The following is a 25,909-nucleotide window of genomic DNA, read 5'->3' as shown; positions in this document are numbered from 1 at the left end:
GGACCTCACTATAGATACTCAAAGAATACTTTTGAATAACTATGTTATAACTGTGATTGTTGCTGGCCGTTACTCTGTTTCTGAGAAGCTGCTTTTAGATTTTGTCACAGTCTGTACTGGAACCACCAAAGACCTTGAAGAGATGGCCTTGAATGCATCTTTTCATCTGATCAGACCTTCATCGGAAGGTCTTTCAGTGGGAACCACTGAACTCACCCACAGAGTTCACTGACTGGAACACAGCCTTTTATAATAAGATAGCTGTACTCAAATCATTCCATTACATTTTTCGATCTAACATTTTTTTGATGGAAACCATGCCAAGTATATTACATAAACTTATTTTATATCCTTTTCTGTAATTTGATTCAAAACTTTTAGATCAAAAATCAGTTTTTTATTCTCACACATACACACACCTGAAATCATGGCGGCTAGTTTGAAAAGTTTATGTATACAACAATCTAAACTTCAAATCAACAATGATCTACTCATTCGGTTCAAGATATTCTATTTTAATTTTCTTAAAACGTATAGTTAATAGTTAATGAATTATTGATATTGCATAAAAGTATAATGTTTGTAGCCAACATGTTGATGGGGGGAATAATTTGATTTTAACCGCTTTTCAGTCGAGCCAAGCAATACAGAACGCATGCGCAGAGTTCAAAAGCAGAACAACAAAACGTCATAAGAAAAGAAAAAAGTAACCTGAAAAATGTTATTTGCATTATTAATTTGTAATTATTGAGCATTATTCGCTTTCCTTTCTTGGGACTTTTGCAAGAGGTAATAGCTATATAAACTATTTATTAAAATCATAGATCAAATAATTTATAATGCAGATCATTAACTTCAAAAATGTATTTTGTCAAGTAGCAATCTTGAACACATTTTGATATCGTACTTTTATATTAGGCTATAATATCAATCCTAAAAAAATGTAAAAAATTGTAGTAGATTTAGTATAGAAATTATCCTAGTAACATTTCAAAATCCATAGCTATAAATCTTGAAAATTATTATTCATGAAGCTAAGGTTACTCTATGTAGCGTGTTTGTTTTTAATATCTTTTTAGAGACTTATCAGAGTATAGGAATTGTCAGAATTTACAAGAAATACGGTAATACAAAAAAAGAGGAAAATCACACAAAAGAACCCTTTGCAAACACAAACTCTGCCGTGGTATAGAACACTCTAACCATCAATAAGCTCTTCAACTCCTACTCAAAAACATGGAAATCATTACAATTTTGCAAATTAGTTGGGAGCTTTCTAATAAATTTAAGGACCATATTATGTTGGCTTTTTCCAAGAGCTGTTCTATGATACAGTGAAGCATAGTCTCCTCTATTTGTTGTATTTTATCTATGTTTATCAGCATTTCTAGACATAGTCTTTCTTTTAACATGCATAATAACCTCATATTATATAAATAGTGGGAACAGGTAGTATGCTTAGTTCTTTAAAGTTATCTCTACAGGACTCTGTAGTTATAATACCTTTAATTGCCCTCACAGTCTTTTTTTGGAGATTAAATACTACAAATTTTGGCAGGACCCACCCCACACGACAATGGCATTGCGGATGTGTGACATTATTAGCGAATGGTAGACTGTCATTGTCAGCTTGGTATCATTCAATCTTCTTATTTGTCGGAGTGCAAAAATGCCAGGTGTAATCCTCCCATAGAGCTGATCAGTTTAACAATCCCATAAAAGATATTGGTCAATGCAACCCCTAGGAATTTTACAAAATGAGGCTGGCCAACATTTTTGTCATTAATTTGCACATTGATATGATTTGTTATCCTGGAACAATTTCTACATCTGAATTGTAAAAAATGAAAGATACTAGGCTAGGCTATAGCATTTATATTCAATAAATATTTTATTTCCATCCTGAGAGCTGCAAATGTGTGATGCATCATCTGCATACATTGAAACTCTACCCTGGGATATAACTTGTGGCACATCATTTACATAGCCTATAGCGAAAATAACAATTGACCAAGTATAGAGCCCTGGAGTACTGACACCAGCCTTCACCGATACCTTAGGCCTATTTGATTTGATGTAGCTAATTAATTATTACCCCTTTCTCTTCCCTTGTTATTTTAACACATTAAGACCTATCCAGGAGATAGGACCTGAACCATTCCAGTTCAACATCCCTCACACCCAGCAACACTAACTTCTTTAGCAAAATTGAATGATCAACACACTCAAAAGCTTTGCTTAAATCAAGAAAAATCCCAACAGCTATCTCACCCTTATCCATCATTTATCAATATATCCTAAAACATGGATACAATTGCCGTCTTTGTGGATCTTTCCTTCTGAAACCCTTATTCAACATTTTCTGCAAGATATTCAATATAGCGAACCGTGGGAGTTTGGCTCGTGCCGTGGTGATAGAAGGAGTGTTTCCGTAGCTGCTCTGCTCTGATAAGATAGGCCTAATTCTGATTCTACTTGTAGAGATTAATGTTATTCATTGTTTCCGTAGCATTTCATAACCTAGAAAGTATATTTTAAAAATTATTAACAATATTGCAATAACTATAAATTTCAAATCTAATAAATTAATTCAACTCCAATAATATTTTATAAATTTTATTAACATATCATTAGTAGTTCAACTATAGTAGTTTTACTTTATCAGTTACATTATAAGTAGCTTAAATTCTTCGATTACGTTTGACTCTGATACTTTTCAAATAATTATTCCTAGAATCAATTGATAAATTTTCAATCTAAATACCAGATAATTTTATCACTTGAACGTATTAAAATTTTTCTCCTGTAAATGTCTTTCTAAACCTTAATACTACCATAAATTGAAAATTGAATTGATAAACTGATAACGTTATAAATTCGTTAGTCTCTTAAACCTATCCTTTTTCTGTTTCATAAAAAAAACATTTTTTTATGAAACAAAGGTCAGTTGTCGTCGGTCTGCCCATGAGCGAGCATCTCCTGGTTGAAAGCTTATCAGTTTTTAGTTAACCTGTAATAGTTTGTCGCTCCCGTGCTTAGCTTTTGTGATTTTGAATTCAGCTAGCCTAAAAAGTTATACGAATAATACTACTTAGTGATATAAATATGGCAGATAAATGTAAAAAATGTAATGATGTTACACAAGTAAAAGACAGTGTCAAGTGTACCTCCTATAACAGTGCCTTCCACCCGACCTGTTTGGATAGAACTGATTCCAACGATCCAATAAAAAATCACCCCTTCGAAAAAACTGGAAATGTGAACAATGCAATCAAAATGATCGTCAAGACAAAGCCTGTGACCAGTCACAAGACATTCTTGAAGTTATAAATGCATTCCGAAAAGAAAACAACGAGAAACTCGACGCTATGGAGAGCAATTTGAATAAGGTCAGTAACAAGATTAGTGAACTAAATAAACAGTTCAAGGATGTAACTGCTAAGTGTGATAAAAACTCTGAAGAAATAGACAGACTAACTCTTGCTATAATAAATTATCAACTGAAATTGAAGATTTGAAATTAGAAGTAGCCAATCTCCAGCAACATACACACAAAAACAATATTGTGATCTCAGGTATACCTGTAACTAAAGGTGAAAATGTGTGTGCAATACTGCAGAGTTTGGCACTTCAACTCAATATTCCGTTTGAGAGATATGCTATTTCTGCTGCACACAGACTCCCTAGTAGAAATAAAAACTTTACTCCATCAATTGTTGTAAACTTTGTATCGAGGGTCGTGAAAGCAGAATGGCTGTTCGCACGAAAGCAAACTAAAAATCTTTCTGCCAGAAATCTTCATGTTAATTTCCCGGAAACCACAATATTAATGAGCACTTGTCTCCACATATGGGGGCCATCTTCAACCATGCAAGAGCTCTCTGTAAGGCTGGAAAACTAGTCAGCGTCTCAGTGAACGATTGCAGAGTACTTGTTAAAAAGCATCAAGCAGGACCGGTAATTCGTGTAACTACAATGGCCCAATTGAATGAATTGACATCACAGACTCTTACTGATAAAAATTTGGCATAGTTCATCAAGTTAGATTAATGATCAGAAAATTACAATTATTTGCGAATACCGATACCACACTTATTCGTAATTAGTATATTAATCAAGAATCAGGAATCAAGAATGTTTTATTGTCACAAACAAAATAATTGCATTGACAAAAGTCACTTCATAAGGATACATTAACATTGATACTTTGTATACAAGTACACATTAAATATTGTAATATTACAAATAAAAATAGAAATAGGCTACTTAAATATTTCAGCTATGGATAAGAGTTACAGACCAGCATTTCCTCGATTGAATAAAATGCTTTATTCTTCAACCATCCTTTTATTGCTCTCTTAAAACTATCAAGATCATAATTCCGTACTTTCAGTGATAACCTGTTGAAAATGTTCACTCCTATATAGCAGTAGCCTACATTTTTTGCGTTTTGGCAAGCCTAGCACGGCCCACATCAATCTGACTACCTGACCGAGTGTTATGCTCATGAATGCTTCCCCTCAAATTGAAAAGATTGGAGTTTTGATTTACAAATATTAAACAATTCATAATATAAATACATGGAAGTGGCAATATACCATTGTCTAAGAAAAAAGGCTTACAGGACTCCCTCATGCCCAGATTAAATATAGCACGCATAGCTCTTTTTTGACACAGAAAAACCTCTTTTGCGCCACTAGAATTTCCCCACAGCAATGTACCATATTGAAGGTGAGAGTGGAACAGTGCAAAATATGCGTTTAGGGTGAGACTAATGCTAGTACAAGATTTCAACTTCCTTAACAGAAATACAACTCTTAATAATCGAGTAAAAAGTGCATCAGTATGACTTTTCCAAGTAAGTTTTGAATCAAGGTTTATTCCCAGAAGTTTAACAGACTTTTGTTGACACTTCTCACTAGAGCTAAACGTTATAGTTTCAGTTTTTCTCTCATTGACAACCAGTCCGTTTGCAGAGAACCATACGTCAGCTCTTTCTCTCATATAGTTCATTATTATGGAATTAATATTAGGAGATATATTGGAGCTAAGCAGAGTGGTATCATCTGCATATAGCACTGATTTAATTGGAACATACTTTGGAAGATCATTTATGAATACTATAAACATGAAGGGGCCAAGAACAGAGCCTTGGGGGACCCCTTGTAAAACTTGTTTAGAACTGGATTGCTGTTTACCAATTTTAACAAGCTGAAATCTATCAGAGAGGTAAGATTGTAATAGAGCGAGCTCTTTTCCCCTTATCCCATAGCATTGCAACTTTTTAATTAGATCCATGTGGGGCACAATATCAAAAGCTTTACTAAGGTCTAAAGGCAGCGCACTAACCTCCTCCCTATTCTCAAAACCCTTAATAATATAAGATACAACTTTTTGCACAGCTTTAACCGTATTCAGTTTTTTTCTGAAGCCATACTGAGCTGCTGAAAACAAATTATTTTTCTCAAAGTATGTTTCAATATTAATCTTTATAATACTTTCCAATACCTTGGATATAACAGGTACAAGAGCAATCGGTCTATAATTACTGATATTATTGTTCTCTCACCCTTTTTATAAACAGGCACGGTTACAGTGGTTTTTAAACATTTAGGAAAGATTCCACTACTTATAGCTCTATTAATTAGATACGTCAAAGGTTCAATGATAACATCTATGATCTACTTCAACAAAAATTAGATAGCCCAAAAATGTCTTCAGACTTGGAATTACTAAGCTTAGCAACGATTTTATTTACATCTGCGGCCTTCACAGCACCCAGTCTAAAAGATTGCAAGGCAGCCTGTGAATTGATCAATCCAGACGACATCAGAATATCAGAAGCAGTAGCTCCGTGATTGATATTACAAGGACAATTAATGGATGAATTTACAAAAAAAAAACATTAATTTCATCAGCAGATAAGGGAGGAGCCATTTGTGAACGATTTTTTGGCAATCGTCCCGTCTCTGTATTAATAATCTTCCAAGTAGCTTTGCAAATTTCAAATTGATTTTTCAAATCAGTGATTCGTGATTCAGGATTCCTGATTTAGGACGACAGGAGTGCTCACCCCCCACCCAAAGTCCATGGACGCCGCCTCCTAAATGGAAACAAATCAGTTTCTTTCCCCCTCATAAATTGGGAACCCCAAAAAATGTTGCCAGTAGTCATTTTAAACACTGCTGTTTTTTTGGGACCCCCACTAAGATTTCATCTCGGAAATCGTGATGGAAAATAATAAAGTACTTGAAAATACAGTATAGAAATTATTCAGGTGTATTAGTAAATTTATGAATTTACTAGCCGTCAGGCTCGCTTCGCTCGCCATATCCGTCTAGCCAGGGGGCTCCGCCCCCTGGACCCCCGACTGGATCGTCCAAGAATGAGATCAGCAGGCTCGCTTCGCTCGCCTGCATTTTTCATTTGGGCATTTTTATCATATGTTAGGACGATCCAGTCGGGGGTCCAGACTAAACGTCTGGCCAAACGGATATGGCGAGCGAAGCGAGTCTGACGGCTAGTAATATAATATTCCCAGGAATAGCTCTGATTGAAGTAGCAGTGCCCAATCAATTTTTCCGCGATAAATGCATTTCAATCTTCAATTTGGTGCCAACCTAACAAAGTCAACTCAACTTAATGCCAACCTGACAAAATTATTAATTTAGTTACGGTACCAGTTAACAACTGTTTCGAAGAGGTACTCTCTCTAGATTATAGTACTATATTAACATATGGTATGGACATTTTTCAATTATAATTAAGAGAATAAGAAGAATATACATGCTAAAAGACGAACTTTAAACCTTTAAATACCACCCTTAGAGTTAATATATTGCCAAAAGATTTCTTAGTGCGCCTTTAAAGGGCCAACTGAACATACCTACCAAATTTGAACGTTGTTGGTCCAGTACATTTTTAGTTCTGCGAGCGAGTGAGTGAGTGAGTGAGTCAGTCAGTGAGTGAGTGCCATTTCGCTTTTATATATATATATATATATATATATATATATATATATATATATATAGATTGTGTACCGGTATCCACAATATTGTGAAGGAGAAGATGCAAGTTCTTTTGGAAATTAGTTTGATACTTAAAAATCTAGTAACTCTTAATATTAGACCACTTCAAAATATAATCATCATTAGCCTTTCTTTTAGCTGCATTAATTTTATCTCTATCAATTCAGTATAGTTTTTGCATTTTTCATAACTTAAATCTAACAGTGTTCTAATTTCTTCCAATTCGGGTGTGTACCAAGCTGTAGATCGCTGAATTTTACAGCCCTTATTGAAGGAGTTGAGTTTTTAGTTATTATAGGGCAGCACTCATTGAAATTTTCAGATAAAACCTTAATGAAAGAGTCAAAAGCCAGATCTACATTATCTGCCTGTACAGTTTCAGACCAATCAACTCTGTCTAACCAGTACTTTAACCTGCTTTTGCTTGTATCATTAAGTAATCTAAAGCTGTGAGTCAATTATTCATCCTTGGAACTTTCAATTGAGCCTGGTAAAATGCCTGCAATCTCCAATACCAAACCCAAATGATCAGACAAATGCGGCTGCACTGTCTTACACTTATATATTGAGGGGTGAAGATTGGAAATGAAGTTATCCAGGCAAGACTCAGATCTGGTAGGATGCAGATTAACACAGAAACAGTCATAGGATTTCAGCATATTTATAAAAGCCACGTTGGTAGATCTCTTTATATTAGGGTCAATGTTCAAGTCACTAGCTATGACTATTCTAAAGTTAGAGTATTTAGGATTATTTTGGATAAAATCAAATAGTTGAGACATTTTTTCGGTAAAAAGGACAATTGGAGAGTCGGGCGTACGGTATACAGAAACAAGTATCAATTAAATTCTACTGATAACTATCATTACTGCTTCAAATAGTTTGCAATCGCAGAGAAAATCAATGTTCACAACCGAGAAAGGGTGCAAGAAAGAGTCCCTCACATAGATAGCAGCTCCTCCATATGAAGTAGGTCTACAAAAACTGGCAGCTACACAAAAATCTACCGGTTTGTAAATATGCTAATTTCATCTTGTGTACACCAGTGTTCATTCACACAAAGTATATCACAACGTGTGCTATCGTTGAAGACATCCAAAGACAACTTATTTTTTATTGATTGTAAGTTGATATGTGAAATTACTAGTGTATTGTCAGAACGACTGTTATCAGAGTTGGATTGTCTTATTTTAGACCGAAAATCAGAAGGGTCAACTAAATCTGTAAAAATATCAGCAGCATGGCGTTGTGCTTTGTCATTGAGTTTTAGTTTAAAGGAGTATAGTAAAGTTCGGGAAGTGAAACACTCCTCTTACAACCATCACGATTGTCCGCCGGACGGAGAGAAGCTGGATCTGGAAGGGATGCGGCTCCAGATAGGCTTATTGATGTCGTCCTAGATCGTTCATAAGTGCCACACACGGATGGGTTTTAGAGAATGTCGCATCAGGAGTCGTGTAGTACGGCACCGGAGGAGTGATTGAAGTAGGTGTCATAGCAATCGATTCGATCACTTGAATGACGGGAGAATCAGGCACTTCACAAATTTTCAACACCCGACGACATTAATGTACCTGATCCTCAATGTCAGCTGGAGAATAATTTTTATTCTCAACCACATTCATCCCAGTTTGCCTAATGAGTGTTGTCATACGTTTTGTGAAAAGTCTTTTCCCGTGTCTATTAAGGTGGAGGCCATGTCTAGTGAAATGAGTTCTATGAAGAAAGTCGTTAATATCTAAGTACTGCAGTTGCGCCACCCCATCATAACTTTTCATTATTCGAGACATGCATGAGTTGAAGTAATGTACATTATCGTTGAGTGCAGGGTCATCATATCGGTAAGGCTCACCACAAACAATTATGTTTGTACTGAGATTGAGTTCAAAAAGAAAGTCCATACCTTGCAATAGAGTCAATTGATAGGGTTCATCCAAGTGAAGGTCATTTGTGCCAGCTAAAATGATAATTATATCATCCACCGAGAAATCGCGAACAAACTGAAGTCTATCTTGGATAATATGTTTCAGCTTCGCACCCGCCTTAGTGTACACAAATATATCGAATTCATCATCCAAATGTTGCAGGTATTTACTTAATTGCTTTCCCTGACTGCATGACAAAACTTCTCTTTTTACTAGTTTGATTTATTTTTAAGGGAAGACTCTTGGGTTCATTTACAGGAGTCGCAGATTTATGAACTTGTGCCTTCACTTGGAATTCTTTTGATGGAGGTGGAGATGATAAAGACTCGTTTGAGGAGAGAGAGTAGAAAAACGACTATTAATGCTTATAGGATGATGTGTCTCATATAGCTTTGCTCTAACTGTAACTCTCTGCGTTTTAAAATCACCATAACTTATGGAATCACATTTGTTCAAATTTGTATTATGTAAATTCTCTGTAATTATCGGTTCTCAAGATTTCCTGCATTCCCGTAAAATTTAGGAGTTCTGTGTTCATATCAGCACAGTCAGCTTTTAATAAGGATATTATCGCATCCTTTTCGACCAGTTCCCTCCTGAGTTCAATTTTACCTCTCTTCAAAGCTTCAATCTGCTCTCTCAAATTGTCCATTTCACTCTGAGCTTCTTCCTCTACACTCAAAGATTCCTCCAAGCACAGCGCTCTCCGTTGTCTCTCCTCATCCAATTCCCTTTTCAACTGAGAGTTTTCTATTGAAATGTCTGAAAGATTTGTTTGGAGATCTGTATTGATTTTCAGGCATGCATCTAGACGATTCAATTAGTACCTACTATTACTTCAGGCCCCACAACTGATCTCCAATAAACTATGACGTCATCACATGTAGATCCATAATCTACTGGCGGTAAGCAAGCGAAATAAGAGCGCTGATGCTTGTTATCACATCAATCTTCAATCTTCAATCTTCATTTGTAGGACCATTAACCAGCCAGATGAGCTGGGTTGGTCATCACGTCAAAAATACAATATCACACAGAAAGTTTTTGACAACACTGTCACGTCAAAAAATGAAACATAATGGCATAGATGGCTAAACACGGTGATGGCCACTAAATGTCAACTGTAGACTCCTGAAAAAATTCACTCAAGGAGTAGTATGGTCTGGCACGCAGCCAGGACTTGAGTCTCCACTTAAACTCACTGTCACTCAAATGACGCACAGATGGAGGTAGCATATTAAACATTTTAATAGCGATATTGGGATAACAGTTCTGAGCCTTACTTAGCCTACATCGAGGAACATTGACTTCGAAGGCATTTCGAAGTGAGTAGGCACTCTGCAACCCCCTCAAATTCACTGTCAGATTGGTATTCCTAATACCAACCAGGGAAGCAAAGATGAACTGGCTAAAAATTGTGAGAATCCCAAGTCTGGCGAAGAGTGGCCTACAGTGCTCCAGATGACCACTGGATGATAATATCCGAACTGCCTTCTTCTGCAGCATAAGAATACTCTCACAGTGTGAAGAGTGTCCCATTCAGCAGTATTCCATATACCATCTGATATGGTAATCAACAAAATTGGAATTACAAATTCAATTTTCACGGTCTCCATTTCAATGAATATGGTTTGTTTATCATTCTTCTAATATTCGTTTGTGAAAAGTAATAATAAATTTGAGGTTTTAAATCATGAGATACAGACTATTGTGTACCTAATTGTCGCGGAAATTATAACAAGACTCCAAAAGTTTCCGTACGGTATTTTATTTTTTGAAAGATGAAACTTTGAAACGAAAATGGATACGAGCGAGAAGAAGGAAGAATTTCAATTCTACAAAACAACGGTTTACATGAAGTGTGGAAGAACAGTGTAAATAAAGTGTGAGTGAAAAATTTAATTGAAGTGTAAAAGAACAGTCTAAATAAAATGTGAAATAACAGTGTAATTAGAGGTGGAAGAACAGTGTAAATAAAGTGTGTGAAAGAACTTTTAAACTGATAAATTAAAAAGTAAAAGCCAAGTGTTGGAACTGTCCATAACATCCTAATATTAAAGGTTTTACCTAACTGAAAAACATTCTCCTGATGGGTTTCTTTGTACCACAGATTTATTGTGTTCAAGTTTGTGGGAGCCTCTTTCCTAAAAAAGAGTTACATCTAATTTGGTTTATCTTTGATTTACCTCTCCTTCGATTCTGATACAGGTTATTATTAAGTATTTTTGGTTGAGATGAATTTATCAATAGCTCTATCACTGAATCGAGTAGGCCTATGTCTATCAAGCTGAAAGTATGGATAAATTATTGCATTTGTGGAATAAAGTGTTTTTATTTCAATAAAATATATATTTAATAAAATACAAATGTATTTAATCTGAAATTTATGTGGTATTCCATCCAATCAAAAATTAATACAGTAACAAAAGTTACATTGATAAGCTACGATCTAGAAAAGATCAATCTACATGTTATGACGTCATTAATTAGTTGTGGGGCCTGAAGTAATAGTAGGTATTGATCAATACAAGTGTCTTTTATCTGAAATTTAGATAGTAGGATATTCCATCCAATAAAATATCGATACAGTAACAAAAGTTACATTGATAAGCTAGTAGAAACTACTATGATCTAAGAAGAATCAATCTACATGTTATGACGTCATTAATTAGTTGTGGGGCCTAATTAATGACGTCATAACATGTAGATTGATTCTTCTTAGATCATAGTAGTTTCTACTAGCTTATCAATGTAACTTTTGTTACTGTATCGATTTTTTATTGGATGGAATATCCTACTATCTAAATTTCAGATAAAAGACACTTGTATTTTATGAAATAGAAATTTTATTGAGATAAAGACACTTTATTCCACAAATGCAATAATTTATCCATACTTTCAGCTTGATGAACATAGGCCTACTCGATTCAGTGATAGAGCTATTGATAAATTCATCTCAACCAAAAATACTTAAAAGTAGCCTGTATCAAAATCGAAGGAGAGGTAAATCAAAGATAAACCGGTTCAAAATCAAATGTTGACCGGTTCACAAGAATGACAGATTATCAGCAGGCACTCTATTTAGCGTCTGCCGTTGCCATAGCGATGAAACACGTGCTAACGGAACATCTGATCGAGAGTAAAATTCTGTATCTGCAACAGGTACACATAATCTGATCGATCTTATCGTTGTCGGTTACCTGGCGTTATCTCACTCAACAGTACGGTACTGTCACCTTAGCAGTGGGCTTCAGTCTCGAAATCCGTTGAACAAAACAATATCAAGCGAAAACTAGCCACAAAAATGGAGTCTCTGTGCCAACGATAGTGTAGCCAGTGTCACATTCAGAACTCTTGTACTCACTGGCCGCACTACTTTTGAGGATTGGATTAACACAGCAGGTACTTCACTACTCAATAATTTCGTAAACTTGACAGAAAACAGAAAAATGCAGAGCAACTTACATTTGCAACTAAACACGTGACACCCAGTTACCCTAATCTTAACTCACTTTTGTTTATTGTCAAGATACTATAATTCATTCTCCTCCAGCTACCTATTTTTTTCTAGTCTGTTCTTCATTATTATCAATGAGTGTATACTTATAGATCATTCAAAAAACAATTTCACAAAGTAAAAGAAAAATTCATTGAGAACTTGTTATTATGGGGTAGCCTACAGTACTTGAATGACAGAAACCTAAATTGTCTATTACTAATGTTTGAATGTTAAATATTACCATGCTACAGGTTGATGTAACAAATCTCTCTGTCATTTTAACTATATATAATTAGCTGGTATATAGAAAAATATTAACTGATGATACTGTAATATACATATATTTTTAGAGTCTGAGCATAAAAAATATCCTATAATCATAATAATTATCAATCATTATTATTGTTCACACAAGTTACTGGCACACAGCAATAATTTCTTGAAAGGAAATGTATAGTTCAGTATAATCTTACTTTTTCTATATCATCTACATATTTTAATAAAATCTATCTTAATTAAACATATAGATGTAAATAATTCAAATGATATCATTTATAGGCCTACACTCTTATATTACCAATTTGACATTAATATATGAAAAACCTCAACGCTTGAGTTGTAGCAGAAAGTTGCTTTTTCCGCACATAACTTGGCTTCCTAATTTTCATGATTAGTTTGAATGCCCTGTGTAGCGTTGCAGTTGGCCGGTACTGAGTGGCCTTAGCAAAGACTGCTAATGTAACGTTAGTATTGTTGTTGAAGCAGCCCTACCGTTATCAATTATTACAGGTACCTGTAGAATTATCTAATCTATTATGGCACTCGAATTCTTTTTTGTTTTTTTCCTTCTGCTTATTCATTGAATCATTCAATTAAAAAGAATAGCTCGATTCGATCTATTCATGTATAAACAAATGTACCACATAGCTAAACAAAGTATTGTAAATTTAGATTCTTAAAATATAAAATTTCTTAAAAATAAGCCATTTTAACCCTCCTATTTAAAACTGTTGTATTATTCTGCAAGGTTTCAAACATGATTTGATGTTTTAGTTTGAAAGGAAATTAATCATTTGCATTCTATTCTTCGTACTCTCATTACTATGTGGGTTATTTTTATTTTTATCATTTTTATTTATATTATTACGTTATAGATCTTGATATATTTCCTTTGATTGAGGTATTGCAATCACTGGCTATGCTATGAGTGTAAGCCTACTACAGGCCTACTTTACTATTATAATTGAGCATTCTATTTTGTTTTCAATCGTGTATGCACATGGGAGCGGCAAACGATTTTACAATTTTTTTTTCATTTGGTCTTAAATGGATGATTTCGTTGATAATTTAGTTGATATGAGAGACGTGTATACTAGCATTTTTGAAGATTTTAGTTCATTTAATTTTTTCATTAGGGAGCAGGGTGAGATTGGGAACATTAGTTTTTTAAGTTTGAATATAAGAAGCTATAATAAACATATAGATGAATTGATGGTGATTCTGAACAGTTACAGAAAAAAAATTGACATAATAGTTCTTACTGAAACGTGGACTGATGATAGCTGCGTGACTGTAAATATGGAAGGATATGATGTATTTTTAAATAAGAATAGTCGAAATCAGAATGACGGAGTGATAGTCCATGTGAATAAATGTTTTGATGTGTGTGAAGGGGATGTAAGTCTTGATGGCGCGTCGGGTGTGAAATTGGACCTTTCTTTCAATTTGTTTGACAGCAATCTATAGAAGCCCCTCGCTGACATAGAACCTTTCAATAATGATCTTGAAACGTACATCACTAATAGGAATCGAGCCTGTGCGCATTTTATAATGAGTGATATCAATTGTTGTATTTTGCCTCGTGAAATACCTGATCACACGGCGGAGCGGTATCTGGATGTGCTCTATGCTGCTGGTTTTGTCAGTTGCATAAATGTACCTACCAGGATTACTGACACGACAGCCACCTGCCTTGATCATGTTTTCACTGATATAAAGAATACTAATTCTATAAGGTCAGCCGTAATGAGATGAAACATGACTGATCATGATTTTACCGTATGCCAAATTCAAATGTTAAATAATAAACAGTCTCAACTTAATCACAACCGGCAGGCTACAATTTTAGATGAAGATCTAGTTTCTCAGCTCATTGCTGATTGTGACTGGTCCGATGTAACAAGTATGCCAGATGTAAATTCCAGTTGCGAAATTTTTATTAACAAACTCAAACAAATTATTTCTCAGGCCACAGAAACTAAAATTATTTCATCTAAAAACTTCAAAATAAAACCGTGGATCTCTAGTGGTTTACTAAAAAGCATCCGTCAGAGAGATAAATTAAGCAAAAAAGTAAAACAACAGCCTTCCAATGCTACTCTAAGAGACCAATTAAAACAATACAGAAATCACCTCACTAAGTTATTAAAGACAGCCAAAGAGACTTATTTTCGAAATAAAGTAGCCAATGCTGGCAATGATAGCAAAAAAAGTTGGGCTAGTATTAAAGAAATCACTGGATTACGTAAAAATACCGACAGATTCCCTATTCAACATTTTTTAAACAATAGAGATAATGAAAATATGGAACCTGGTGAAATAGTAAATGTTGCTATGTTGCTAATAATTTCAACAATTATTATGTAAGTGTAGGTGCTAATCTTGCTGGGGCCATATCCAATATTGCAGAAGGACCAGTAAATGATGCGGATTTCAGAGTGGATTCGCATTTTGAACTGTTGCCTATTTGTGATGATGAATTAATCAGAATTATAGGTGATCTTAAAGGAGGATCTGCCCCGGGCATTGATAAAATTCCAGCTTTTTTAATTAAGAAAAATATTAATTCATTGAAAATACCATTACTCCATATTATTAATTGTAGCTTTTTGCAAGGAGTCTTCCCTAAAAACTTGAAAGTTGGAAAAGTCGTTCCCATATATAAGTCTGGCCCTAAAAGTCATTTGGTTAGTTACCGACCAATCAATTTAGTCGTGTCATATCCAAAGTCATCGAGAAAGCAGTTAGGCATCAATTAGAGAAATACTTGATAAATAATAACATTCTATTTGAGAATCAATTTGGTTTCAGAAAGGACAAAAATCTTAATGACAACCTTTTCCTCTTAACCAATCAAATACATAGCTTCATTTCTGTTAACAAAAAAGTTCTTCTAACATTCATTGATCTAGCTAAAGCTTTCGATTCGATTGATAGGGATATTCTTATAAAAAAAACTGATGCATATTGGTGTTTGGGGTGCTTCTATCCAGTGGTTTGAGAGCTACTTTAGTGGAAGGAGTCAAGTTGTTTCCATCTTGGACAAAGAGAGTGCACCGTTGGATAACCACTTTGGGGTGATTTACGGTAGCACTCTGGGCCCAATACTGTTTTTGATTTATATAAATAACCTGAGTAAGGTAAATATTGATAATAGTCATATATATTTATATGCAGACGATACCGCGTTGCTTTTTGAGGGTAACAACTGGGATGAAGATTTTCGTGCAGCTGAGGAAGGATTGGGTGTTGTAAAGGACTGCTTTGATAATAATCGACTAACCATCAATATTAGCAAGACTAAATACCTACATATTTCCATTAGAGCCAATGGTGATCCAATTGGTTTAGAACTGAAATTGCACACCTGTGGCACACAGAATAATTATGCACAATGTCAGTGTAAGTGTATCGAACGAGTGTATGAATAAATACCTATATATATATATATATATAAATACCTCGGCGTGATATTTGATTGTCGGCTGAAGTGGAGCAACCATGTACACTACCTTAGGAACAAGCTCCGAAAAATTATTTATGTATTTGCATCTTTAAGCGGAATCCTTACACCCACTATAATAAAACAAGTTTATTTTGCTTGATATTTGGCGTGATATTTGATTGTCGGCTGAAGTGGAGCAACCATGTGCACTACCTTAGGAACAAGCTCCGAAAAATTATTTATGTGTTTGCATCTTTAAGTGGAATCCTTACACCCACTATAATAAAACAAGTTTATTTTGCTTACATCCAGTCCATCTTACAGTATGGTATAGCTTGGGGGGGGGGGGTAGCATTCAAAACAACATTGACTCCTTTAACAACTGTACAGAAACTTATAATGAAAAGTGCCTTACGCAAACCACTAACATATCCATCAGATTATCTCTTTGAAGAATTTAAGGTATTAAATGTACAACAATTATATATAAGAACCCTTAACCTTGTACATATTCAAACACAAAGAAGCTATATTCTCTAATATACACAATAATAACACAAGAACAGCTTTAAATATCGGTATCGTCAACCCTAGACTTACTAGAACATTTTCCTCCATCCACTTCGTCACATTACAAAATGCATTCCCTTTTTCAAAAACTGCCCGTCTATTTGAAAAATCCAGAAAATTTGAGAATAAGTCACTATAAAAAAATAGTCAATGATTGGCTGGCCTCCCTAAACCTAGAGGAGCAGGAAGGTATTTTAGTATCACCTTACTCTTTTTGATAATTGAAACTTTTTTGGCTAATAATTGTACCTTGCCTAAACATTGAAATTGACTAACGAATGTGTGCGCTTGTTATGAATGATCTCACTCCTTGTTCAAAAATGCAAGTTTTAATGATTATTGTATCTTTTTTAACGATTCTATTTTGTTCGTCGATCTCACTGTGCTTCCCACTTCTTTCTTGATTTGGTTTATTTTATTTGCTTAATAATGATACCTCTCTCCAGATTAAGTTTTGTTCCATTTGTTACTCTGGTCTATTCTCTTTCAACAACAACTTTTTTAAAATATATTTTTTATAGCTATGAATAGTTTAATTTAAGATTATGTATATTGGATGCTACTAGACAACTCACTCCTCTCTCACAGGCATGTGCCCATAAGAGGAGCCTCCAATCAAATGTATTTTTTTTACATGCAAATATAATTGTATTGTATCTTTTTTGGAGAATAAAGAATTTCAATTTCAATTTTCACATTTATTTCTACTTCCTGATTTCGTAGAGGATTTCCTGTATCATAGATAATTATAATTATTGACACACGGGTTGAAACAGATCTGTGGAATCGGCAGGCTGCTCCATAAGGTTTTGTGAACATTGCATCCTGTTAACAATTGTTTTAAAGATAAATCGGCTAACTCGATTAATTTTCCTCGAAGATTTGCCTGGGCATCGTTAAGTTCAAAATAAGAGTGACGAAGCCCTCTTATAGGGCTGTGACGATATTATTTTGAACTGATAACTGAGGACAAGGATTCAAAAAGACACTTACAGTCAAATGTAGACGTTAGTTTTCCACATAAAAAATGTATGAAAAAACAAAGACAGATCAAAGTGATACATGGTGGGTGATAAAGTGCTAAGTGATAAGGTGGGTCAAGTGGAAATATTTTTGGAAGATGAAGCTCCAGATTTTTTTTCATAAGTGAGCATGGGCTGACTGATGGTAAGTTAAATTCAATTAAATTGCACAATTATACACTCTTGAATTATTTTAAATGAAAATATATGAGAAAGGGAGAGATAGCTATTTATAAAAATGATTCAACTATGAGTGGAAGTTTAAAGATTATGGATATAGGTAAGAATTTTTCCGAGCAAAAGATTTTTGAGTGCTGTGACATACAGGTGGAATTGGATAATCAACGTTTAATTCTGTCATCAATATGTAGGAGTCCTGATGCTGATTGGTATAATTGATATATTTGTTGAAAAGTTGAGTGCCTATCTCAAAACATTAGAAACATTTTTGAACTGGCATGGAACAATAATATGGGAGGGGGATTTTAACATAAATATAATGAAGAAAGATAGAGCTGCAAATTGTTTTAATAACTTATTGAAGAGTTTTGGTTTGAACTTGAGTATTCTGTTGCCTATTAGAATGACCGAGCTGACGTCAACCTGCATTGACAACATTTGTACAAATTTCCCAGTCAATAGACATGCGGTGATTGAGTGTCATATATCCGATCATCATGCAGTTTCTATCACTTATAAACAGCCATCTGAGATAATTAAAAAAATGCATTACACGGAATTTGAATGGCCAGAACCTTGTAGAGTTGAAGAATAGATTGAGACTTGAAAATTGGACTGATGCTTACAGTGAAATGATATTCACAAGAAATATGATACCTTTGTCAAATTATTCTTGCATCACTTTAATATTTAGTATCCTTTCAAAGAGAAAAATATCTATAACAATAAGATAAAATGGATTGATGAGGAAAATACCAATCCGTATATTAATATGGTGGACCGTTATGAGGAATGGAAGGCCGACAAAACAACTGACAATAATATATACTACAAGCAAGCTAAAAGATTGTATAAAACAAATGTTGCACTTGCTAGATCTTGTTGGTATAACAGAAGGATAGAAGAAGCCAGTAATAAATTTAAAGAGTCCTGGAAAGTAGTGAACGAATTTAGAGGAAAGGATCAGAAGAAAGTTGAGAAGTTGATTTTGAGGAATGAGGGAGATACGGTTAAAATCCTAAAAAGATAGCAGTGATTATGAATACACATTTTGTTAACATTACAGCCAATGGTGATCCAATTGGTTTAGAACTGAAATTGCACACCTGTGGCGCACAGAATAATTATGCACAATGTCAGTGTAAGTGTATCGAACGAGTGTATGAATAAATACCTATATATATATATGAATACCTCGGCGTGATATTTGATTGTCGGCTGAAGTGGAGCAACCATGTACACTACCTTAGGAACAAGCTCCGAAAAATTATTTATGTATTTGCATCTTTAAGCGGAATCCTTACACCCACTATAATAAAACAAGTTTATTTTGCTTGATATTTGGCGTGATATTTGATTGTCGGCTGAAGTGGAGCAACCATGTACACTACCTTAGGAACAAGCTCCGAAAAATTATTTATGTATTTGCATCTTTAAGCGGAATCCTTACACCCACTATAATAAAACAAGTTTATTTTGCTTACATCCAGTCCATCTTACAGTATGGTATAGCTTGGGGGGGGGGGTAGCATTCAAAACAACATTGACTCCTTTAACAACTGTACAGAAACTTATAATGAAAAGTGCCTTACGCAAACCACTAACATATCCATCAGATCTCTTTGAAGAATTTAAGGTATTAAATGTACAACAATTATATATAAGAACCCTTAACCTTGTACATATTCAAACACAAAGAAGCTATATTCTCTAATATACACAATAATAACACAAGAACAGCTTTAAATATCGGTATCGTCAACCCTAGACTTACTAGAACATTTTCCTCCATCCACTTCGTCACATTACAAAATGCATTCCCTTTTTCAAAAACTGCCCGTCTATTTGAAAAATCCAGAAAATTTGAGAATAAGTCACTATAAAAAAATAGTCAATGATTGGCTGGCCTCCCTAAACCTAGAGGAGCAGGAAGGTATTTTAGTATCACCTTACTCTTTTTGATAATTGAAACTTTTTTGGCTAATAATTGTACCTTGCCTAAACATTGAAATTGACTAACGAATGTGTGCGCTTGTTATGAATGATCTCACTCCTTGTTCAAAAATGCAAGTTTTAATGATTATTGTATCTTTTTTAACGATTCTATTTTGTTCGTCGATCTCACTGTGCTTCCCACTTCTTTCTTGATTTGGTTTATTTTATTTGCTTAATAATGATACCTCTCTCCAGATTAAGTTTTGTTCCATTTGTTACTCTGGTCTATTCTCTTTCAACAACAACTTTTTTAAAATATATTTTTTATAGCTATGAATAGTTTAATTTAAGATTATGTATATTGGATGCTACTAGACAACTCACTCCTCTCTCACAGGCATGTGCCCATAAGAGGAGCCTCCAATCAAATGTATTTTTTTTACATGCAAATATAATTGTATTGTATCTTTTTTGGAGAATAAAGAATTTCAATTTCAATTTTCACATTTATTTCTACTTCCTGATTTCGTAGAGGATTTCCTGTATCATAGATAATTATAATTATTGACACACGGGTTGAAACAGATCTGTGGAATCGGCAGGCTGCTCCATAAGGTTTTGTGAACATTGCATCCTGTTAACAATTGTTTTAAAGATAAATCGGCTAACTCGATTAATTTTCCTCGAAGATTTGCCTGGGCATCGTTAAGTTCAAAATAAGAGTGACGAAGCCCTCTTATAGGGCTGTGACGATATTATTTTGAACTGATAACTGAGGACAAGGATTCAAAAAGACACTTACAGTCAAATGTAGACGTTAGTTTTCCACATAAAAAATGTATGAAAAAACAAAGACAGATCAAAGTGATACATGGTGGGTGATAAAGTGCTAAGTGATAAGGTGGGTCAAGTGGAAATATTTTTGGAAGATGAAGCTCCAGATTTTTTTTCATAAGTGAGCATGGGCTGACTGATGGTAAGTTAAATTCAATTAAATTGCACAATTATACACTCTTGAATTATTTTAAATGAAAATATATGAGAAAGGGAGGGGTAGCTATTTATAAAAATGATTCAACTATGAGTGGAAGTTTAAAGATTATGGATATAGGTAAGAATTTTTCCGAGCAAAAGATTTTTGAGTGCTGTGACATACAGGTGGAATTGGATAATCAACGTTTAATTCTGTCATCAATATGTAGGGGTCCTGATGCTGATTGGTATAATTGATATATTTGTTGAAAAGTTGAGTGCCTATCTCAAAACATTAGAAACATTTTTGAACTGGCATGGAACAATAATATGGGAGGGGGATTTTAACATAAATATAATGAAGAAAGATAGAGCTGCAAATTGTTTTAATAACTTATTGAAGAGTTTTGGTTTGAACTTGAGTATTCTGTTGCCTATTAGAATGACCGAGCTGACGTCAACCTGCATTGACAACATTTGTACAAATTTCCCAGTCAATAGACATGAGGTGATTGAGTGTTATATCCGATCATCATGCAGATTCTATCACTTATAAACAGCCATCTGAGATAATTAAAAAAATGCATTACACGGAATTTGAATGGCCAGAACCTTGTAGAGTTGAAGAATAGATTGAGACTTGAAAATTGGACTGATGCTTACAGTGAAATGATATTCACAAGAAATATGATACCTTTGTCAAACTATTCTTGCATCACTTTAATATTTAGTATCCTTTCAAAGAGAAAAATATCTATAACAATAAGATAAAATGGATTGATGAGGAAAATACCAATCCGTATATTAATATGGTGGACCGTTATGAGGAATGGAAGGCCGACAAAACAACTGACAATAATATATACTACAAGCAAGCTAAAAGATTGTATAAAACAAATGTTGCACTTGCTAGATCTTGTTGGTATAACAGAAGGATAGAAGAAGCCAGTAATAAATTTAAAGAGTCCTGGAAAGTAGTGAACGAATTTAGAGGAAAGGATCAGAAGAAAGTTGAGAAGTTGATTTTGAGGAATGAGGGAGATACGGTTAAAATCCTAAAAAGATAGCAGTGATTATGAATACACATTTTGTTAACATTACAGAATCAATTAGTGATTGAATAGAGCTTGGAAAGAGGACGCAAAGTGTGGAAAAGCCTGAAGTACAAAGTAGAATACTGAATTTTGTTGAAATAGATTAATCTACCCTCAAACACATAATCTCTAAGCTTTCGCAAAAATCTTCATATGGTTTGGATGGAATTTGTATGAAGGTGGTGAAATTCTGTGTAGGAGAAATAGTCTCGCCTTTGTTAAGCTTGATAAATTCTTCAATAAAACAAGGAATTTGCCCTGATGACTGTAAAACAGCAAGACTCAAGTCTCTTTTTTAAAGTGGGTACAAAACTGACTTGAATAACTATCGGCCAATCTCTCTGCTTCCGGTTATTTCTAAGATATTGGAGAGAGCCATTTGTAATCAGCTTATAGATTACCTGGAGGATAATGACATTCTTTGTAATAAGCAATATGGTTTCCGCAGATCCAAGTCTACCAAATTGTTACTAATAGATTTCCTCAACTACTGTATTGATGCGATTGAGTCTGGAGAGGCGGTAATCACTTGTTTTGCCGACCTCTCCAAGGCTTTCGACTGGCTAATTGTAGATTTGTTAATGAATAAACTCAGACTTCATGGTTTTGGGGGCTCTGTATTGAAATGGATAGATTCGTATATAGTTTTTTACGCATAATTCTGATAGAACTTTATTTTAAAATAGACAATAAATTATGAATTTAGATGTACTAATCCAAATAGTTTACGTATTCCAAGACATTTATTTGGCTATTCATCTACTCCAAAACAATAACTGAATTGTGTTTGCCAGTTAAGTCTAGAACTTAAATTTAAACCCTACCCAAGTCGAGGATTTAAAATCACGCTGTTTCAAGTTCTGGACTTAACGATTTTTGATATGTCATTGACCCAGAAAGCGAAATTATAAACTCCAGAGTCTAACGTGATCTCTAAACTCCAGGGTCTATTCAAGCCCTGGACTACGTTAACGCCCTGACTCGGAAAGCCAATTTCCTGACTCCAGAGTTTAAAGCCTGTTGAAGTCTAGAACTCAGCTAAATGCCGAGCTCGTAATCGTTCTATAAAACCAAGTTGATTTATTGAATTTAAATTTATAAATTTACTGTTTTTGTTGCAGATGTCGTCCAAGTTAGCTCATAATTTGAGCTCAAAGATTCGCACTGAAGATGTCCTTTTACCAGTTGGAAATAATTCAGACTTCAAATCCATGCTTTTGCGTCCGCTTATTCTTGATGGACTAACAAAAGCTGGATTCATTCAACCATCTCCAATACAACTGAAAGCTATTCCCCTTGCTCGATGTGGTCTCGGTCAGTTGAACCCAACATCTGATCTATTTTAATTGATAGTATAATACCTTTACTTCATTCCCACATTATATTTTCAAATCAAATGCAAATCAAAATCTCAATTTAAAAGATAATTTTCCAAAAACTATTGATAAAACTACAACTCGATTCATAAGTAAATTAACTATCCAATATAAATTCTCTCATATCCTACATGCAAAAAAAATCAAAATTTGTCATGAAAACACAAATATATTGTCTAATATCAGTAACTTATTTTGATAACTAGTAGTTCTGTGAACTACTCACGCAGTGAGTTATAGACCTCACGCAGTAGTATCATCCACAAGTACCTGATGTCACCTGTTTTAAATGTTAACAAACTCAGTTCATGTTTGAATTTGTACTCCATATGATATAATTCATCTGATAAAAATTAATTTTTTTCAATCAAAAATATTAGTTTTTTCAGCATTATTTAGTTCATTTGATTATTTTTAATCACCTATTAAATTAGTTTTCTCGAATGTGAGAAAACTGATGGGCACGCATAATAATGCCATGACTGCAAAACAAAATATTGAAACTAAAGACCTTAAAGATACATACCTCTTTAAGGTCTTTGATTGAAACTATAAATAGACCTTATAGAAATACAGAAATAGACTGGCTTCTCCAGACATCTGTGTAATCACTTGTCAGCTGATTGATTATGAATAATTTTCTACAGTCTGATAAATCCTATCTTCAGAGTAGATTATATATATATATATAGATTATCTACCTTTTTATAGAGCACATAACAGAAGACACTTTAAAGTTTGTAATATAAATTGAAACAGGTTTCTCAACCGAGTGGAGAGTGCACAGTTTGAAATCCAACGGTTAGGACCACAGAGCACGGAGAGTCAATTGTAGCAGTAGAAACCACAGATTACATGGTGCAGACGGATGGAGAGAAAAAGGGTACAGACTCAGGGGACATTATGGGCTATTCAGGGGGCGGCTACAAACGGGAGATTTAAGATTTGAGTGGGTTATGAATAAGGAAAGGTGTAGCTTCAAGTGTTTTCAATGTGTTTATAAGTGTTTTCAATCTATTTATGTCTTGTGTCTCCTGTTTTAATTTATATTATGGCAAATAGATTTGATTTTGATTTGATTTGATTTGATTTGATATTACAAACTTTAAAGTGTCTTCTGTTATGTGCTACAAGTGATCTAGTGATTTCTCCTCTTCATTCATGTGTAAACTTCCTATTACCAACTGTCCACTTCCATGCCCTTTCTCTTCTGTTTTGTACTCTTCTCTTATAATGATAAGTACTCTATGAACTCCTTTCAACTTTCCCAATTCACATAGTCCCAATAATTTTGTCATAACCTAATATTATACAACTCAACTTAACTTAACCTATAATCTAACTTGACCATATCTCAATATAATCTCATACTTCATTGGATAAGTAGAATATGTTATAACTTTTTGTTAATTTCTAATTCCTAACTTCACATTAGCTACTTCCCTGTGTTGAAATAACTCAATAGTATATTAGCAATAACCTATAGCCCAAAATTATTGACAATTTTTTTGGCCTCGGATTGAGAGGGAACGTGGGAGGGATCTTTTGATGTGGTAGGGATGGCAACTCAAAGTGTAGGAACTATTGAGTGTGGGTGGATTTGGTGAAAGTACTGGTGGATAAGGTATTGGAGTTGGAAAGGATTACATTGGCATCTAGGAAGTTGATGGAGGAGGATTCAGAAATATTCCAGGTGAAGGAGACAGAGTAGTTGGAGTTGAGTTGATTGAGGAAGTGGGAGAGGGTATCATGTCCATGAGGCCATATGAGGAATATGTCGTCAATGAAACGGAGCCATATCAGGGGGGATAGGGTTTGTTTGGAAAGGAAATCCTGTTCAAGGAGGCCCATGATTAGGTTTGCATAGGATGGTGTGCGCCATCCTGGTTCCCATGGCTCCAGGCCATGGCTGTACCCTGGGATTGAAGATAATATTTATCTTCAAACCTGAAGGCATTGCTTGTGAGCACCAGTTTGGCAAGGTTTACTAGGAAGGTGGTTGAAGGGGTGGAGGGTGTGGGTCGTGCGGGAAGGAAATGCTCAAGGGATTTTAAGCCTTCAGAATGGGGGATGGAAGTGTAGAGGGAGGCTACATCAATGGTAACAAGAAGGAGTTGTTGGTCAGTTGTAAGGGTTGTGTTTCTTAGGATATCTGTGAAGTGGAAGGAGTCTCTGATATGAGAGGGTAGGGAGGCAACAATGGGTTGGAGGTGGAAATCAACAAGGGCAGGAATATCGGAGTATGGAGTAATTCCTTCTCCTTTCATAATATTCTTGAAATGCAAAATTTCAAAAAACCTTGTGTATACATCGACGCTCAGTTAAAAAAGGAATATTTCTGCCAAATCTCATAGAATTCTATCAACGCGTTTGGCCGTAATTGCGTTACATACAGACAGACAAAAGAAAATCCGAGTTAAAACATAGACCTCACTACGTTCGGTCAAAAACACAAACATGTTTGGACACTTATGTGTCATCTTCAGTGTGAAGTTGACACCATAGGCGTCGAAGCATGTTTCTGATTTTATTTTTAAAAAATGCCTAAATTAAACAATATATTTGTGTTTTCATTATGAATAGG

General features: G+C 34.6%; 1 protein-coding gene across 5 annotated transcripts in view; it reads left to right on the top strand.

Moving 5' to 3' along the window:
- The window catches only part of LOC111048399 (probable ATP-dependent RNA helicase DDX20), a 65,220-nt gene that overhangs the window by 2,715 nt on the left and 36,596 nt on the right, over positions 1-25,909 (top strand). Inside the window, exons 1-2 of one of the 5 annotated variants that reach the window (XM_039428424.1) lie at positions 662-789; positions 23,071-23,263. In XM_039428424.1, the coding sequence (XP_039284358.1) occupies positions 23,071-23,263 (193 nt within the window). In that variant the 5' untranslated portion in view covers positions 662-789. Of the gene's footprint in view, positions 1-661; positions 790-3,022; positions 3,390-12,140; positions 12,356-23,070; positions 23,264-25,909 lie in introns of those variants that run through there. The other 4 variants (XM_039428422.1, XR_005571359.1, XM_039428423.1 and 1 more) reach the window with 4 other exon arrangements.

This window comes from Nilaparvata lugens, chromosome 5 (assembly GCF_014356525.2).
Source record: "Nilaparvata lugens isolate BPH chromosome 5, ASM1435652v1, whole genome shotgun sequence".
Classification (NCBI taxonomy): domain Eukaryota; kingdom Metazoa; phylum Arthropoda; class Insecta; order Hemiptera; family Delphacidae; genus Nilaparvata; species Nilaparvata lugens.
This window is presented reverse-complemented; position numbering and strand designations above follow the sequence as displayed.